This window comes from Aulonocara sp. 'chitande type north' Nkhata Bay, linkage group LG3 (assembly GCF_057382095.1).
Source record: "Aulonocara sp. 'chitande type north' Nkhata Bay isolate Kocher_YH1m ecotype deep benthic linkage group LG3, A_spYH_male_GT1.1, whole genome shotgun sequence".
NCBI lineage: Eukaryota > Metazoa > Chordata > Actinopteri > Cichliformes > Cichlidae > Aulonocara > Aulonocara sp. 'chitande type north' Nkhata Bay.
In genome coordinates, this window is record NC_141346.1 from 24,850,717 (window position 1) to 24,869,817 (window position 19,101).

The 19,101-nt window shown below is 42.8% G+C and overlaps 1 protein-coding gene across 1 annotated transcript in view; it reads right to left on the reverse strand.

The window, feature by feature from the left end:
* The window catches only part of tec (tec protein tyrosine kinase), a 33,968-nt gene extending 15,764 nt beyond the window's left edge, over positions 1 to 18,204 (reverse strand). The window contains exons 1-5 of the mRNA XM_086274691.1: positions 17,829 to 18,204; positions 14,807 to 15,010; positions 11,765 to 11,869; positions 6,451 to 6,532; positions 3,739 to 3,867 (exon numbers count right to left, since the gene is read on the reverse strand). Coding sequence (XP_086130817.1) covers positions 3,739 to 3,867; positions 6,451 to 6,532; positions 11,765 to 11,869; positions 14,807 to 14,944 — 454 coding nt within the window. The 5' untranslated portion in view covers positions 14,945 to 15,010; positions 17,829 to 18,204. The remainder of the gene's footprint in view (positions 1 to 3,738; positions 3,868 to 6,450; positions 6,533 to 11,764; positions 11,870 to 14,806; positions 15,011 to 17,828) is intronic.
* Positions 18,205 to 19,101: the final 897 nt, after the last annotated feature.

Consider the following 19,101-nt stretch of genomic DNA (forward strand, 5'->3'; position numbering starts at 1 on the left):
GAATGAGTCCACAGAGGTGATGGGGGTGTCAGTCAGGATGATGGGAGGGAGTGGGGCTGTGTGCTTCCTGAAGTCCACAATAATCTCCACTGTCTTCTGGGCATTCAGCACCAGGTTGTTGTGGCTGCACCAAGACACCAGACGTTCAACCTCCCTCCTGTAGGCAGACTCGTCCCCGTCCGAGATGAGCCCAATGACGGTGGTGTCATCTGCGAACTTGATTAGCTTGACAGACTGGTGGGTGGAGGTGCAGCAGTTGGTGTACAGGGAGAAGAGCAGAGGAGAAAGAACACAGCCCTGAGAGGAGCCGGTGCTGATGGTCCGGGAGTCCGAGACATTCTTTCCCAGCCTCACGTGCTGCTTCCTGTCCGTCAGGAAGTCAGTGATCCACCGGCAGATGGGATCAGGCACATTCATCTGGGAAAGCTTGCCTCGGAGATGGTCTGGAAGGATGGTGTTGAAGGCAGAGCTGAAGTCCACAAACAGGATCCTGGCGTAGGTTCCTGGGGAGTCCAGATGCTGCAGGATGAAGTGTAGGGCCATGTTGATGGCGTCGTCTACAGACCTGTTGGCTCTATATGCAAACTGCAGGGGGTCCAGGAGGGGGGCCGTGAGGGTCTTGAGATGGGAGAGAACTAGGCGCTCAAATGACTTCATGACCACAGATGTCAGAGCCACGGGTCTGTAGTCATTTAGTCCAGCGAGTCAAGCATGAAGTTTTTACATTTTCGCATTCAGTTTCATCTTCACCATCATCTCTGCTTTCAGTTCACACTGACCTCTTGACCCTTCTGCTTCTGGTCACCAGTGATGTGGCTGATCAACAGCTGTTGATCAGCCACATCACTGCGGCGTAGTGCACTAGTCAACGCCTCAGCTTTTAAGCTATAAATGCAATTTCCTGTTTTTGTCTTCTCACTTGGTGAATCAAGGGTTTCAAAATGTAATAAAATAACCATGACAACGGAGCAACTCAGTTTTATCTGAAAACCTTTACTGTGAAAGGTTCACCGACTTTTACAAATGTATTCTACTTACTGTGCGAACGAGTTTGAGGTACCCAAAGTGTATTAATGTAGTTATCGCTACATTTCACTGATGACTGGAGTCACTTTGCAAACTCAAAGGTTTACATTTAAAGAAATAGTTGGTTTATTGAAGCACTGTAGCTTCAACTGTGTGTGTGACTATACAAAACTATTAGGCTTTATCTGGGGCACTTAAATGCTATTCAAGTACAACTCAGCTGCCGGTGGCCTCTTACCGCTCCACGAGGGAGTATTTTAACATACTGACTCACAGTGTGGTAAGCTGGTTGCCCAGCAGCTGTCGAAGAGTGTAAAAAGGCTACAAATGGTCATTAGCACAGGCCACAAAATTATTGGCTGTCATCCTTCTCTCTCCTAGATATTGTTACCTCGCCAGAGGCCAAAACATTGCCTGAGACTGCGGCCACTCTGGCCACCAGGGACCTGTAACATCTGTCCTCATGTCACTGGCTCAGACACTGAGAACTAGGACTAATAGACCATGAACGGTTTCTTCTATAAGGCCATTACCACTCTCTTACAAAAAGCAGGTGTGCTGCATTCAAACACTGTTGGAATTACATTCTCACTATATGTTTTTATGTTTATTTTTTTATATATTGCCAAAATTATTGTAGTCTCCTAGGCACATAGGCATGCAGGCTGCTGTTACAAACATTTGTGAAATAATGGGTCGCTCTCAGGGGTCCAGTAATAACATTTTCTCGCTACTAAATATTCCACAGTCAGCTGTTAGTGGTATTATCACAAAGTGGAAGCGATCGGAGACGACAGAACACAGAGGTCGCCAACTTTCTGCAGAGTCAGTCACTGCTGACCTCCAAACTTTGGGGGTGTCCAAATTCATGGGCTGCATCCTCCTGAGGCCGCATTTGTAGACCGATTACGTCACAGCGACACAATGAAGGCTGTCCAAATTTGTAGACTCCTCCGAATGCAGCCAACAAATGCGTCCTCCTTTTCCCCAAATTTGAAGGATGGGTCAGGTGTATCCTTTGTGGCCCACCATATCCCAGAATTCAGAGCATGGCCCAGCCAATTCCAGTTTTAAGTTTTAATAAAACTGCCACTATTAAGTTTTAATATTACTCTTATTACTCTTTCTACTCTTATGACTTTTAGCAAATTTTCAGGTGAGAATGTAGCTGTGTAAACTTCAAATATCTGCTTGGCTAATTAAGATATCATATAATTGCAAAAGTCCTCCGACGTTTTCAGAGACGTCTGTTATTCACCAGCTCGAGAGCTCGCCGGGAGCTCGAGGGTCACTAGAGCCGCAGAGAACGGCACACATCATTTTCAGATCACCACGGTCTTTCGCTACTCAGGTTAAACGCAATATATAAGTCACTTAGACAACCTAGTTTGGTTTTTTTCAGTGTTTTATTTGTTCAGGACTAAATCGGTTTGGCTGAGATAAAAGTTATTAGATTAGATTAGATAGCTGAATGTGAAAACAGAAACAGGAAACTGATGAAACAGAAGTGTGAGGCGGTCGAGAATTTACGCCAGTGTCCTGTTATATTTTAGATAGCAAGGAGCAGACGGCTGAGTTTATTAAACTCCACCAAGACAGCGGTGACGCTAATCTGAAGGCTAGACCGTCCCATTTCACAGACGTTTACTTCATGCTCCTACCTGTGTGGGAACAGTTTGTTTGTGGCACCCTCCTGTTCAAATATGACTGTGCACCAGTGCACAAAGCAAGCTCCATAAAGACATGGATGAGTTATGTGTGGATGATGTGGAAGCTCTTATAGCTGCAAAGGGTGGGCTGACATCATATTGAACCCTTTGGATCAATAATGTTACTCAAGGCAGATGAGCAATTACGTTTGGCAATAGCGTATTTATTTATTTTTATGTCACATGACAATAATGATTTGCGCATTCAATGTGGACTCGGACACTTTATAGCACAGCTACCTCGTTCACATTATGTGCACGTGGCTTTGTGGTGTAGCTGATATCATGATCTAAAAATGTAACATGCAACTGTTACTCTGGGACATGAAAGCTCATTGTATCATAAATACAATGTCAAAAAAAGGCTTTCTGTTTTATTCTATTCCAGCATACAATGCACAGAATGAATTTTTAATACACAAATTATTCAGCAAATATGAAAACTGGTATTTACACACATTTTGTGGATTCTATGTGAAGCTCGGGGGCCAAAACTGTGAGCCAAAAAGACACTATAAAGGTCTGTAGCATTTAATGTTAACACACTGAGGTAGAATTTTGGAGTTAGTTAGTTTCCAGTATTATGCAACTGATGTGATGTGGTTGGTGCTAGCTCACACTGAGCTGACATAAAATGAGTGCAGCGTAAGGACATCAGCTTAGCAAACAGCTAAGATGTGTGGCTAATGTAAGCTAAACCTTGCTTCAGATCTGGGTCAAAGTGTCACCCCACAGGTTTATGAGACTGGTTTGTTCTTTATGAAATCGTGACTGTTAAACACGGATAAAAGGCATCATTTTCATTGGAGGGGGGCTGGTTGAAGCAGTGTGTGCTTTGCAGCTTCTTTGTAGACATTCTGGACAGCCCGCCTTCGTTACAAGCTCCATTTGAAGGATAATTATTTTTCCACAGGTTGTTATTAACCATAAAGTTAATAACAAAGTCAAGAGACAGGAAGTCTAGATGGAGCACAGAAAGCAAACATGAGCGTCAGGCACTTACTGTCTTCTAACGGGTTGTACTGCTCGCACCCCAGTGCTTGTTTTTCTGCCTGGCGGCAGCAGAGCCACAACCCATCCTGCCAGAACTGAGGGTGAAACTTCACCAAGACCTCTGCGTTGTCTTTGATCTCTGGATACACACACACAAACACACAAAAGTTCAACAAAACCAGGTCTTTCCTGCTGCTTCTCTTTGAATTTTTATGTCTAGATTATCTGAGACTGGTTTTCCTTGATAAGCTGTATATAAAGTTAGGTTGATAAACTGCATCCGCCATCACTAAAGCTGCAGCTGAAGTACAGAACTTTAGCTTTAATTTAGAGATGAACAAAAGCACTTTGTGAAATGTTTAAACTGCAGCTACAGTTGTAGTGACAGCTTGAAGTGAGGAACTCATGACTGTCACAAAAGGATGGGTTTCCTCTTTTGTCATCCCTTGCCAGACGTTTAATGCAGCTGTTTTCAGTTGTTCGTTTGTGGGCCTTCCTGCCTCAGTCAGTGCAGAATATTCCACTCCTTTACCTTAAAAACATTTGGTTTTCTTTAACTGGAGGTTTTGGGTTGTTGTCTATCTGTGCTTCCAAGCGGCATGAAGTCAACTTTGCAGCAGTTGACTGAATCCCTTCATCTAGCTCCTTCCCCACATCGTTACTAAATGCAAGTGACCTATTGCCACTGTAAGCCACATGTTTTCAGGTGCTGTTGTATACTCCAGATCATAAATCATTCCAAGCCCTGTTCTTACTTTTTTTCCCCCCATATTTCTGGTACGAGTTCATTTTAATGTCACCTGCTCAAAAAAAGCAATTCTGTCCAGGTTTGGCTGGTCCAGATTTTTTTTTACTACTTTAATTTGGCATTTCCGTTCTTAAGGATGATTCATGGTTCATAAATCTTGCATTCAGTATTTTCTCTGACCAAGTTTTCTCTGGAAAATAAAATATCTACCACTTGGAGGGTGCTCTTTATTAGGTTGAATGTTCTTAAGAGTTTGTCTTTATCATGCTAAGGATCCTGTGATCCTCTACCAGTGTAGTCTCGTGTGACCGTCTGGGTGTTTTTATGTTATCTTTTTTTTTTTTTAAATTCTCAATATGCACCAGATTGATGTTGATGTGGTCATTTCTAAGGTTACCGATCTCTGATTAATTTATTTTGGCAGCTTTAGGATTGTCTGTTTCATTTGGACTGTGGCTTTCAAATGTAAAAACATCTTTTTGAATCAACTCCAGACCTTTACCTTTTCCATAATTTCAGTATAAATAATGAAAGAAAAGTAACACCAGTCCATGACACAATTTTTTATCGACTGTCCACTTGCTTCCAGTCCATGCGAAAGTGAGGCTACATTTAAAAACGTGTAATTATTAAAGATTTCATCCAACTTGTTCATGAAGATGCTCAAATTAAAGAAAGTTTGAGCGATTTCAATTTCAAACTGAATAAAGCAAAATGAAAGACCCACTTTACGACCCATTGACCCACCCACTGAACTGAATTTGGTGGTGAAAAATGTTTCTTATGTTAATTTAAGAGCTGTTAAAACAGACTGGCCAATTGTGACCGGAGCTCTAAAGTAAGGGTGGGGGTGAACACAACAGGAGGGTTGTCTGTGAAGGTTCTCAGTCATCCAGGTCATCGTAGTCAAAGGAGCTTGCATTGCAAAGAAAAGCGTCTGGACTTCTTTAAGTTGCTTGAAGACGTTTCACCTCTCATCCGAGAAGCTTCTTCAGTTCTAAGGTCAAATGGTGCAGAGTCCCAGATATAAACCTAGTGGGAGTATCCCACCACAGAGGGACAAAAGGACCCCCTGATGATCCTCTAATCATCAGGGGGTCCAGGACTATAATCCAGGACCCCCTGGACTATAATCCAGGACCCCCTGGACTGGATTATAGATGGCAGAGAGTTGGTGTCTGCCATCTATAATCCAGTTTTGAGATCCCTTCCCAGACGCCTTAACGCCCACTCACATCCTGGGTCATCTGACCTCAGGAATTCGCATGATAAGGTGGGGCCAGGTTTCACAATGAACTCACCCGAAACTCTGGCTGATTGGGACCCACGCCCAGTTTCACACCTTGGCTCAGGCGATTAGAGGATCATCAGGGTTGTCATTCACAGTTGAAGCTGAAATATGTAGAGTATCCCCGTGTTTTTGATCTATACTGCAACCAGCCACCTAACCTATAATGATACTGTTTGTATTTATACTCATTGATATCTATTTCCTATGAAAGACTTTGAGATGCACCCATTTATAGTCCTAATGACTGATACTTGCATTGTTTAAATAAAGAGAATTAAATTATTTAGAATAAAAAGATCAACAAAATAAAAAGACCATTGTGACCTCTAGAAGAACATCAGTAATGATACACAGTTCAAACTATAAGACAGAAAAGTGAACTAACCATTGCACTTCTGAGGTTTGAGAAATCAGGTCAAATTACTAAGCAGTACACAGCGCTTCTGTTGAGTAAAATAAATGCTAAATTTCTCATGACAGGAACAACAAGAACAATGGAAACAGTGCAGGGGTGCTGGAAGGTATTTGCATGTGTGAAAACCAGTTTGTGCTTTGTGGTTCAAAGTGTGAAAAAACATCTCTGCAGTACTTCAGATGTCTAAACTCCCAGTGTGAGCTTTCATACCCTACCCCTGTATATATGTGCATTTGCTAGTTTTTCACAGAACAAAACAGGGACTGACCTTCTTTGAGGCTCTGGACCCATCGACTTCTGCTTTCATGACTTGGAGCAAATACATAGAGGGTGTTGGTATCGTACACCACCTGGACACAAACACACAGATCTGTCTGCTAACACAGTTTTATGTAGATTTCAAAGCTGCATAGGCATAGTTTAATCTTACAACAAAACAAGAAGCAGTCTGAAAGCCTAAACATACTTAGGAGGTTCATAATGCAACAAGAATAATACACTTTAGACTCAACTTGAAAAAAGGCAGATGTGAAATGTAAAAGTGTGGTTACAGGTTAAATTTGGCATAATAATTGGATGTAAACTATAATGTGATATTTAAAATCCCCATAAACCAGATATACCAGTGTCATTTCCTAAATGTTCCTGATACAAACAGAGTAAAATTTAAGCATTTAAGCAAGTTTGAGCTTATTCTGCCTTCAAGAACAGGTCAGAGGTCCAAAACGATGTAATATTTTAATTTGTATAAGGGGCTTAGCAAGAAAGTGACTGGACTTCTTTAAGTTTCTTGAAGACATTTCACCTCTCATCTGAGAAGCTTCTTCAGTTCTCAAACCAAATGGTGGAAAGGCCGAGTTGTCCCATAAAAGGGACGTTGACCCACTATTGATCAACTCAAGAATGGTACTGCATTTGTGTCTACAGGGAGTGCAGAATTATTAGGCAAGTTGTATTTTTGAGGAATAATTTTATTATTGAACAACAACCATGTTCTCAATGAACCCAAAAAACTCATTAATATCAAAGCTGAATGTTTTTGGAAGTAGTTTTTAGTTTGTTTTTAGTTTTAGCTATTTTAGGGGGATATCTGTGTGTGCAGGTGACTATTACTGTGCATAATTATTAGGCAACTTAACAAAAAACAAATATATACCCATTTCAATTATTTATTTTTACCAGCGAAACCAATATAACATCTCCACATTCACAAATATACATTTCTGACATTCAAAAACAAAACAAAAACAAATCAGCGACCAATATAGCCACCTTTCTTTGCAAGGACACTCAAAAGCCTGCCATCCATGGATTCTGTCAGTGTTTTGATCAGGGCCCTGTTTCAGGAAGCCGGTTTAGAAAACTCAGAGTGAAAAATGATACGCAGGGTTGAGTAACCCCGAACTGTCCAACTCGGAATATTCGGTTTCAGAAAGGCTGATAACAATTAGTTCAGTCAACGCGGAGTTGCTTTAACCCCAAGTGAAGCGCGCGGACGAGGATACATAAAGCCCTGATAAGCGGAGCACAGATTAAGCGAGTCACCATGGAGACGGAGGGAAAGAAGGCGCGGTCAATGTATTTTACAGCGCTTGAGGCCGAAATTCTGATGGCAGCATATGCCGATAACATGCAAATTCCGCGGAAAAAAGTAACACAGCCACAGCTGCAAAAGAAAGGGAGCATGCATGGCAAAACATAGCCGACAGAGTCAATGCGTGAGTGTTAATTTAAACATTGATCTAGGGATTTCCACCCATTTAACACGTTATTTTATTATATGTTATTTTATTTGTTATTTTATACATTTTATTTTGTGATGTGATGTGAGCGCAGGTGCAACCCAACAGGCCCCAAACGTTCCTGGCAGCAAGTAAAAATGAAATATAAAAATATAGTCCAAACAGGTAAGGTGTAATTGTATTATGAGCCATAGTGCTTGGTCTGTTTGTCCGATGTAAATCAATTGCAGTTAGAGGCTACATTAATTTTCTTTCTGTAAGCACTTATTGAAATTATCTGAGCACATTACAAGTACATATTTGCTTACTCTGTATGCTCAAATGTGACCCGTTATAGCCAACAGAAAAAAAGCGGAGGCCCGAAAAACAGGTGGGGGTCCTCCACCACCACCACTCACAGAGGATGAGCAGTTGCCCTCAGCCAAAACAGTGGGCGCCCTGTGGCCGAAGGCATCTCTGCGGGGACATCCTCTGAGTCAATAACCCCGCAAGACACAAGTGCCTACATAAGGGGTAAATCCAAAATAATACATGATGTGCATACATCCTTTCTTCACAGTCACCTTTGCAGTGCTACTCATTCATTTGATAAACTCTTTACCATAATGAATTATTTTGTAGTGAAGTTATTTTCCGACTGATTTTGCCTTCCCTCAGCCTTGGTTGTCTTTGAGAGCATAATGACAATGAAGTGTAAGGTGATTGGTATGTTTGTTAATTGCCATTTGGTCCCTTGTAAGTTATAAGTGACCTGTATAAACCTCATATTCTATCAGTTGATGGTGATGGTGTACTGCATCTGGTGCAGCCTCCTGTTGAGCCAGACCAACATGCAGTTGTGAGTAATACTCCACAGATTATATGAGTTTACAGTAGAACAGCAATGTTGTCTATTTCTTTACTACAGGAAAATAATGAAGAAACATTGACAGCTGTTACAGAGGAGGAAGCAACAGAGACACTTTATGAGGTTTACATCTTTTAATACTTTGTGTACAGGAAATACAGGCGACCAATAAAGCCAGTTGAACAAAAAATCTGTTTATTCTTCTTTCAACATGTTGAGGTGATGGGTCAAAAGAAATGATTGTGACATATGGTGTCTCTGACTGCGCTTCCATCTTGTATGTCCGTGGGAGGGTCAGGATGTTCATGGTTTGGATCACTGCTGATGTTTGGTTCAGAAGGACAGTGTTCTCCTCTAATTGTGGCAATGTTGTGAAGAATCACACATGCCACAATAATGTCACATGCCCTTTCTGGGGTGACCCTGAGTCTTTGCAGGCACTGGAACCGGGCCTTAAGCATTCCGATAGTCATTTCAATTCTGGCTCTTGTCCTGCAATTAGCCAGATTATATCGCTGCTGTGGGCCCGGTTCAGGGTCAGGGTAAGGGGTAAGCAAATAGGGTAAACATGGATACCCCCTATCACCAAGCAAGTAGCCAGTGAACTCTCCTAAGACAGAAGGATACACTTCAGTTCAAATGTCCCTGAAGCAATTGGTCTTTATATATTTTACAGTATTCTCAACTCACCATGTCCAAATTTTGTGCTCAGTGTACATTCACGGAATATTTGTGAGTCATGGACAGAGCCTGGCCACTTGGCTTCCACATTTGTGATAATGTTGGCAGCATCACATATGATCTTCACAGTGCAGAGAACACAAATTAGCATCCATTACTATAATGAAATAATTTGTTAGTTTGAAATGCTACAGGGAACTATGTACCTGTACATTAATGCTGTGGAAAGACTTCCTGTTCACATAGTCTCCTTCATTTACTGAAGGAGCAATGATTGGAATGTGAGTGCCATATCACATTCACATATACAGCCAATCACGCCTGGGAACCGTGAGAATAAATGTAAAATTTAAGTAGTAGTTCAAGTATCACCACATCATGAATTAAGTTTTGGTCATCCTGATACCTGCAATTTTGTGGCATCCCTCTTTGATAAATCTTGTGGGTCTATGACCGGGGAACACCACAAACGAGTGCAGGAGACGTTTCAGTGCAACTGTAACATTCCTGACTGCCCAACAGACGGTAGCCTTGGAAACGTGCTCAGCATCACCAATATTATACAGAAAGCTCCCGTTTGCAAAAAACCGAAGTGCAATACAAATAATATGTAATGAACTGAGAGCATGTCCGCGATGTGTCACATGCGTAATATATGGCCTGAGGATGTTATCCAAATAACTTATAGATTGTGCTGAGAAACGGTAACGTTCGCACAGAAAATCATCAGGAAATGATAAAATGTCCAAACGCGCTCTAATCACTCTCTCCCAGCGGAGAGCTCTGCGGAGAATTTGTGCTTCACGATCTACTGGCTCTTCAAGGAAGGGGCACGCCATGTCTGACACTTCCTACTGTCAGGTTTCCGACAAAGGGGCGGAGACAGTCAGGGTTAGTTGTAGTAAACCTGCTAGGGGGCAGGTTAGCTTCACGGAGTGTGTCGTCATAGTGACTCACTGAGGCTTCATCTGAACTCGCTTTGTGAAACCGAAAACCCGGAGTTTTCGTTAACTCAGGGTATACTTACTCAGTTTTTCCACTAAACCGGCTTCCTGAAACAGGGCCCTGTTCACCATCAACATTGCGTGCAGCAGCAACCACAGCCTCCCAGACACTGTTCAGAGAGGTGTACTGTTTTCCCACCTTGTAAATCTCACATTTGATGATGGACCACAGGTTCTCAATGGGGTTCAGATCAGGTGAACAAGGAGGCCATGTCATTAGTTTTTCTTCTTTTATACCCTTTCTTGCCAGCCACGCTGTGGAGTACTTGGACGCGTGTGATGGAGCATTGTCCTGCATGAAAATCATGTTTTTCTTGAAGGATGCAGACTTCTTCCTGTACCACTGCTTGAAGAAGGTGTCTTCCAGAAACTGGCAGTAGGACTGGGAGTTGAGCTTGACTCCATCCTCAACCCGAAAAGGCCCCACAAGCTCATCTTTGATGATACCAGCCCAAACCAGTACTCCACCTCCACCTTGCTGGTGTCTGAGTCGGACTGGAGCTCTCTGCCTTTACCAATCCAGCCACGGGCCCATCCATCTGGCCCATCAAGACTCACTCTCATTTCATCAGTCCATAAAACCTTAGAAAAACCAGTCTTGAGATATTTCTTGGCCCAGTCTTGACGTTTCAGCTTGTGTGTCTTGTTCAGTGATGGTCGTCTTTCAGCCTTTCTTACCTTGGCCATGTCTCTGAGTATTGCACACCTTGTGCTTTTGGGCACTCCAGTGATGTTGCAGCTCTGAGATATGGCCAAACTGGTGGCAAGTGGCATCTTGGCAGCTGCACGCTTGACTTTTCTCAGTTCATGGGCAGTTATTTTGCGCCTTGGTTTTTCCACACGCTTCTTGCGACCCTGTTGACTATTTTGAATGAAACGCTTGATTGTTCGATGATCACGCTTCAGAAGCTTTGCAATTTTGAGACTGCTGCATCCCTCTGCAAGATATCTCACTATTTTTGACTTTTCTGAGCCTGTCCAGTCCTTCTTTTGACCCATTTTGCCAAAGGAAAGGACGTTGCCTAATAATTATGCACACCTGATATAGGGTGTTGATGTCATTAGACCACACCCCTTCTCATTACAGAGATGCACATCACCTAATATGCTTAATTGGTAGTAGGCTTTCGAGCCTATACAGCTTGGAGTAAGACAACATGCATGAAGAGGATGATGTGGACAAAATACTCATTTGCCTAATAATTCTGCACTCCCTTTATTTGCATTACTACTCATTAACTCGACAGTATGCATATAAAGAAAGAGGTCTCTCTGGTTGCAGGTGAGAGTGTGGTAGTGTGTTTGTACCTGAAAGGGGTATTTGTTCTGGCAGGGGATGACCCCTCCTCCATTCTTGACAATCTCCACACATCTGATGCGACTCACTTCGATGGAGCCCCTCTTGAACTTCTTCTGTTGATGCAAACATCATGTCATTTTTTAATGTTTGCTGTCTTTGTAATATTATCCAACTTGCAGTCTTAGACACTTTGACATTTTGTGCTGACATAGCATATTTGCACATTAGCAGTATTCAAATGATTGTTGAACTAATTTGACATGTAACTCATTTCCTTCAGCAGAATTTTTGATTTAAACTGGGATAAGAGCCCTGTATGCAGCTGTGTGGGCATTCCTGGAAAAACTGAAAGTGAACACTCAGCTTAAAACAGGGTGTTGCTACCTGAACCAACGAGATGTTTAAACAGACATTTTCAGTTTCACAGTTGAAGGGCATAAATCATATTAAAACAATGTAGATTGATGACACTTTCACACCTGTGCAGTACAAATGAACCAGAACCATTAGCTTAACTTAATATAAAAAGAGATAAATGACTATTCTGGCTCAGTGTAACATTACAGAGCTACTGCTGACTCAAATGACTTTAATGTTTTTTGATGAAACACCCACATGTAGCTGCTATTTACTTAAACAAAAGGTTAAAAATCACCATTACAAAGGTTAAAAGTCAGGAGAAAAAAAAGGTACCACAAAAGCAAAATTACAATATGTACCAAAAAGAGAAGAAAAGTCATTTTTTAAAAGGCAATATTTTGATCCAAAGTATCATGCATGAAAAACTGGTATAAAATGACCAAATGCCAAAAAAACTTGGTATAAGAAAAGATGCTTTTCTTCCCTGGAAGTTAGACTTCTGCATCATCTCTGCTGTTGTTGAATTCTCTGAAAGCTTTCACTTCAGCATTCTTTGAAAACCGCGTCTCTCTCTCTAATAATGTCTCTAAAATAACTGCTGAACAGGAGCCCAGCTTGCTGTTTCCAGTTTTCATCTTCAAGTAAGCTGACTGGATACTAAACATGTTTCACTGGCAAGTTCAAACATCTAATTCCCAGACTATGCTATAGGATTATAGTATAGAACCAGGTAAGCATGAACTCTGAACCAGTGCTTCTCCTTATTGTCTGTTATTTGTGTCTTGTTCCTATAAAACATGGCCAAAGTTTCAAAATGAAGTCACTACATGTATGTGAGCCAAAACTCACGTTGTTGACTGTTGCGAGCTCTCCTTTTCTGTCCTTTTTTTCCCCCAATTTTGGTTTTGGATCTGTATGATGTCATAGAGAGGGGATATCCCTAATATGGTCATTAAAACCCACAATCGTTTATTTCTATGAGAGGCAGCCAGTCAGAAGAAGCTCTGTTAAAGTAAGGGTGGCCTTAACTGAAGGGGGTTAAATCAGGTTGTAGGAGAGACTGTAAAAAAATAAATAAGAGTTGTTTTTGTATTTTAATCATGCAAAATTACTCCAATAAAGTTCAAGAATAAAGTTACAGAGCTGGACATGAGCAGAATAAGTCGGCTTTAAGAAAAAGCAAAAATGATCAGATTGTCAGTGCTTGTCTTCCTCATGATCCATCACAATTCACAGGTTGTTATAATGTCTGAGAACTAAAATCCCTAAAATCCACTGAGATGTCAGGGAGACTTACAGTCACATCATGTACAAATCAATGTTGTTTCACTAAAGTCTAACCAGTACTGTAGGAGTGGAAGATGAACGCTTCACCATCACATAATCTCATCAGTACTAAAGGAGCTAAAAATAAAAATACAACATCCATCCATCCATCTTCATCCGCTTTGTCCGGGGCCGGGTCGCGGGGGCAGCAGCCTAAGCAAAGAGGCCCAGACCTCACTCTCCCCAGCCACCTCCTCCAGCTTATCCGGGGGAATACCAAGGCGTTCCCAGGCCAGCCGAGAGATATAATCTCTCCAGCATGTCCTGGGTCTGCCCCGGGGCCTCCTCCCGGTGGGACATGCCTGGAACACCTCACCTAGGAGGCGCCCAGGGGGCATCCTTGTCAGATGCCCGAACCACCTCAGTTGGCTCCTTTCGATGTGGAGCAGCAGCTGCTCTACTCTGAGCCCCTCCCGGATGGCCGAACTTCTCACCCTATCTCTAAGGGAGAGGCCAGCCACCCTTCGGAGGAAGCTCATTTCCGCCGCTTGTATCCGCGATCTCGTTCTTTCGGTCACTACTCACAGCTCGTGGCCATAGGTGAGGGTAGGGACGTAGATCGACCGGTAAATTGAGAGCTTCGCTTTTACACTCAGCTCCCTCTTCACCACGACGGACCGGTGCAGCGTCCGCATTACTGCAGCTGCAGCCCCAATCCGTCTGTCGATCTCCGGCTCCCTTCTCCCATCACTCGCGAACAAGACCCCGAGATACTTGAACTCCTCCACTTGGGGCAGGAACTCATCCCCGACCCGGAGTGGGCACTCCACCCTTTTCCGGCTGAGAACCATGGCCTCAGATTTGGAGGTGCTGATCCTCATTCCCGCTGCTTCACACTCGGCTGCGAACCGTTCCAGTGCGAGCTGGAGGCCCTCACCCGATGAAGCCAACAGAACCACATCATCTGCAAAAATCAGAGATGAGATTCTGAGGCCACCAAAGTGAAAGCCCTCCGCCACTTGGCTGCGCCTAGAAATCCTGTCCATAAAAATTATGAACAGAACCGGAGACAAAGGGCAGCCCTGGCGGAGCCCATCACCCACCGGGAACGAGTCCGACTTATTGCCGGCAATGCGAACCAAGCTCTTGCAACTGTTGTATAGGGATCGAATGGCCCGTAGCAATGGGCCAGACACCCCATATTCCCGCAACACCTCCCACAGGACACCCCGAGGGACACGGTCGAATGCCTTCTCCAAGTCCACAAAACACATGTAGACTGGTTGGGCAAACTCCCATGCACCCTCAAGTATCCTGGAGAGGATAAAGAGCTGGTCCAGTGTTCCGCGACCAGGACAAAAACCGCATTGTTCCTCCTGTATAAAATGTAAAAATACAACAAATGAACAGAAACTGAAAGCGACCTCAGCTCTTCCATCGTAATATGTCAGCCGGCTCTTGGTGAGGACGAACAGCCTCTCCTTGTAGTTCAGCGGCGACGTCCTCTTCTTCTGCTGCGAACGCTTGATTAGCAGCTCCTCCATCAGCAGGTCCGCACTCATCCTGGCCCCGCCGACGGCCTCAGCCCATTGGTGGAAGACGTCAGACCGCAAAGGTATGGAACTGATCTAAGAGAGATGACCAAATTCTCAGATATAACTCATTCCTCCTTCCAGATAAACACACCTTTAGATTTGTTGTTCCAAAAAAGTTAATACATTTCCTGAGATGAAACAAATTAGAACCAGGTCTGTATCATCAATATGGCCACAAACAGGAAGTCCTCCTTTGTCTGTGACCACATTGTTCTTCTACCACAGTAGAACTTTATCTTTAATAAATGCTGTCTCCTACATTTCTGGTGGTACGGAGCTTTTTGGGAAGCTGGACACAGCGAGCAGCTCTGAGGGGTTTTATTGCACTTTCTGTGGAAGCCTTATTTAGCAGGAATTTATTTTTGGTCATTACATCCACCCGTACTCTGAGGAAGTGCAGCCATCTATACCGAGCTTTCATTATGACTTATTTCTGTCTGTCTGATTCTGCTTTTTTTTGTCTTTAGAGCCACAAGGCTCATAAGCAGCGTCTCTGTTTACATGCGACGCACACTGATTTCCTTTATTTCACCGGCAACGCTCAGTTATCTTTATAATAACACAGTTTAGTTTCACTTGTGTCAACTCATTACACCTCAGCCTTTGTTGTTTATTTTCTTCTAGAAAGATGTGATTCATCCAGGATAAGATTTAAGAAGGGCTCACAGATCTCTTTTTACTTTTAAGAGTGAATAACATGATTTCAGTTTGGTTTCTTCTTTTTCTAAGTTGAAGCTGCTCCGTGTAACACCATAAAAACACCACATATGTCGCTTTAACAAAGTAATGAACTCTAATGACCTTTGCACTCAGTGGCTTCACAAGCTATTCATTCACTGTCAGCTCATTATGCAGTGATCACATAGCTCTCTTGCTGATTATCAGTTCATTTGCTGTGATTGATTCAATGTCCCAAGTTCAATCAGCACAAACTACTGAGTGTGATTAATAAAAACATGTGGGCATGTAATTCATCGACTAGAAATGACCATAGTCACTAGCATTTATGGGTAGGTGAGTAGCATATTAAGCTTACAAACCACATCCGATAGTCAGTACATCTTTTGTGGTGGTTAATCATCCAGTAAAACACTGAGTCAATCAATAATGTCAAAGTAAAAGAGGTGTTTTGTCTCGAGCTGATGCAGGATGTGCTCTTATCTGTGTCCGCCAAAGCTCTTCTCTGAGTTTGAACTTATCAGGTGATTTACAAATTTGGTTGGTAAGTAATAAGTAATTCCGTGCAAATCTATCAGACGCAAGGCAAATGGTTAGCTGCACTACACAGAAGCCTTTTGTTTCTGCTGTGTGAAACAAGTAATGTGAGCGTTCAACATCAGGAGGCAGATGGGGTTGGGCGTGACCAAGCAGCAACATCTGAGGTTAAAAATACATGCCAATGCTCAAGTGCCAACACATTTCCCACAGGGGCCACCTTAAACTGTCACCAAAAGTGCATAAATACCCACGGACTCCTAATTTTACGATTCTCAAATTCAGTTTGAATTTTTCTGAGGCCTGTTTGTGAGGCTGCATTAGCCAAGCGTCCCATTGAGTGCGTTCACAACATTGGCTCCTTATTGAATTAGCAGACAAATAATATGCTTCAGGATTTCAGAGTCTGTCACTTAGCATGAACCAGCAGGTATGTGTCTGTGTGATGCATCTGAGCAAGCATTCATAGAGCCCTTCAAACTGCCAGAGTCCAAAAACCAGCTGGTGACTTCCTGGTGGCAATCGATGTGCGTCAGACACGTGTTACTGCTGCTCGAACCAAAAACGAGTCAAAAAAACAAAGCTGGGTTGAGGCAGAGCAGAAGAGGCAACTTATTTTGGTCTCATGTGACTGTTTAATGCATCAAAATGCATAACGCTAATCTAAAACCTTAAACACATGCAGAATAACACTGCGAATAACATCTGATAAGATTACTTGATATAACGCCATCAATACAACAGTGTTACAGTAGTGTCGTCTGGATCTCCGTGCCAACTTATCAAAATATAAACATACAAAATCCTGGCAGGTTGCCTTCATGCATGTGTCTGCAGAGACATGTCAACGGTTTCCTTTATATAACTGTATGTATAGGATAAACATGTTAACAGTTTTCATGCCCGAAGGGTGACAAAGGCAACACCTGTCTTACTGGCATTGCACAATGAAGCACATTTGTTACAGGTGCACTGTGGCTCCTTAGTCAAAGGTCAAGTTGTTCCCCGTCTTCACCTTCTACCTTCTTTATTTTCATTTCAGCAAGCGGTAAAGCATCCTTTGACTATGAATAGTCCCCACAGAATACATATAATCAGTACATTCGCCCATAAAGCATAAACCCTTTACTGCTTCGGTACAGTTTGGATGTGAAACAAGGCCGAGATTCTTCACAGTAGTGTCCGTTAAGTTTTTCCAACCGCACTTAAATGCAGCAGAGGGAAGGTAGCGCACGCCGGTGATTTGAAGCGTATCGCGGGTTGTACACCTGTTCTCAGGTGATACTACACGGTCCTACTACATATACCATACTATATGTATACTATATTTTTTTTAATCTATACTGTCCGATTAAATACTAATATGGATATTTTACAAAGCAGCAGCTGAAAGCAGGTCCACTGGTGTTGTTTATACGCTGCAGCATCACCCCCACAAAATGAAAGTTTCAACGTTATTGAGCGTTTTTGCATCGTATCCTCTGTTTTAAACTCACAGCGTTTTTAAACTCACAGAGTTTAGCAGCGGCACTTCTAAACTCGCAGGTCCGCGGTTTCGTTTGCGGACAGCAGAACACAAAAGGCAAAAAGTTTACAGGAACTTCGCTGGGTGTCTGTGGAAAAAAGGATCCCTTACCTCCGCGCCTCATTTCCCAGTTTCTCCTCACTTGGTTGGAGTCCGTGGGCCTCCCATGTCGTTGCGAATCTCGGGAGCGGGATTCAGGAAATGAAGAGAAACGCACCGGCTCACGGGCACGCGCACTTCCTCGTATTGCGCTGCTGCACGGTGATCGCTGAGTGAGCTACGACTGATTTAGACCTCTGGGGTGGCTGCGTCACCAGTGGGTGACCGTCCCCGTCTCCAGCTTTCACGCATGTACGTGCTGTTACCTCGTGTTTAATGCAGAAGAAGCAAATGAGATGCCGGGATTTTCTTCCATCACGGGTCCCATTCCTGTTGGGTTACTCAGGGTTTGTTTTCTCACTTCCATCTGTGATGAGCCCTGTTACACCTGAACGTATCTTTCTCACACACACACACACACACACACACACACACACACACACACACACACACACACACACACACACACTCTATAAATCAAAAACTAGCAGCATATAGTCATAATAAAACACAAACTGACATGATGAGTCAGCATACAACAAGTACTCTCATTTAGAAAATTCCTTACTCAGTGATCGTTTCCACTGGAGCAGCTGCTACATGCACACACTCATGTTGCAGTTTGAGAGCACGTGTTTAACATGTAAGTGGTAACAATGGTTCATTGCTATGCAGCCGTCTGAGCTTCATCGTTCAGGCCTAGCACTGCTCAGATCTCACGTCCTGGTGCTGTCCTCACCCTGCTCTCTTCTTTCCTTCCTCTTTTGACAGGCACATTTTTGCTTTGCTTGCTAAACACAATTAAAATGCAGCACTACCGGATAACCTCTCCATAAGAGGAACATAGTTGAGGTGTGTGGGGTTGCAGACATTTTGCACAAATTGACAAGGAACAAGGTGCGGAAGTATAAGTGATACATTTCCCAGCATGCTCCTCTGCTACCAAAACATTTCTGATAAAGTGACTGTTTTAGTCAGTGGAGTGTGAGTGGAGAGTTTGCACTGACAATTCATCTCATAAGGAAAATGTATATGGCATATCATGATTTAATCATTTAAATCATGTTTTAATCAAAATTCTAGTGTTATAGTAACGTTACTATAACACTAGAATTTTGAGTGTCAGGTGAAATGTAAAGAAAATGCACCTTGAAAAATGATTTTCACTGGACCCTTCCTACCTTCAAAGTCATTTAGTGTTAGCTTGGCTGTCCTATCAGACATTACACGTTTTAAAATTTGTGTGCAACTTTCCATAAAAGCAGTGGGCAGAGAGGAGTTTTCA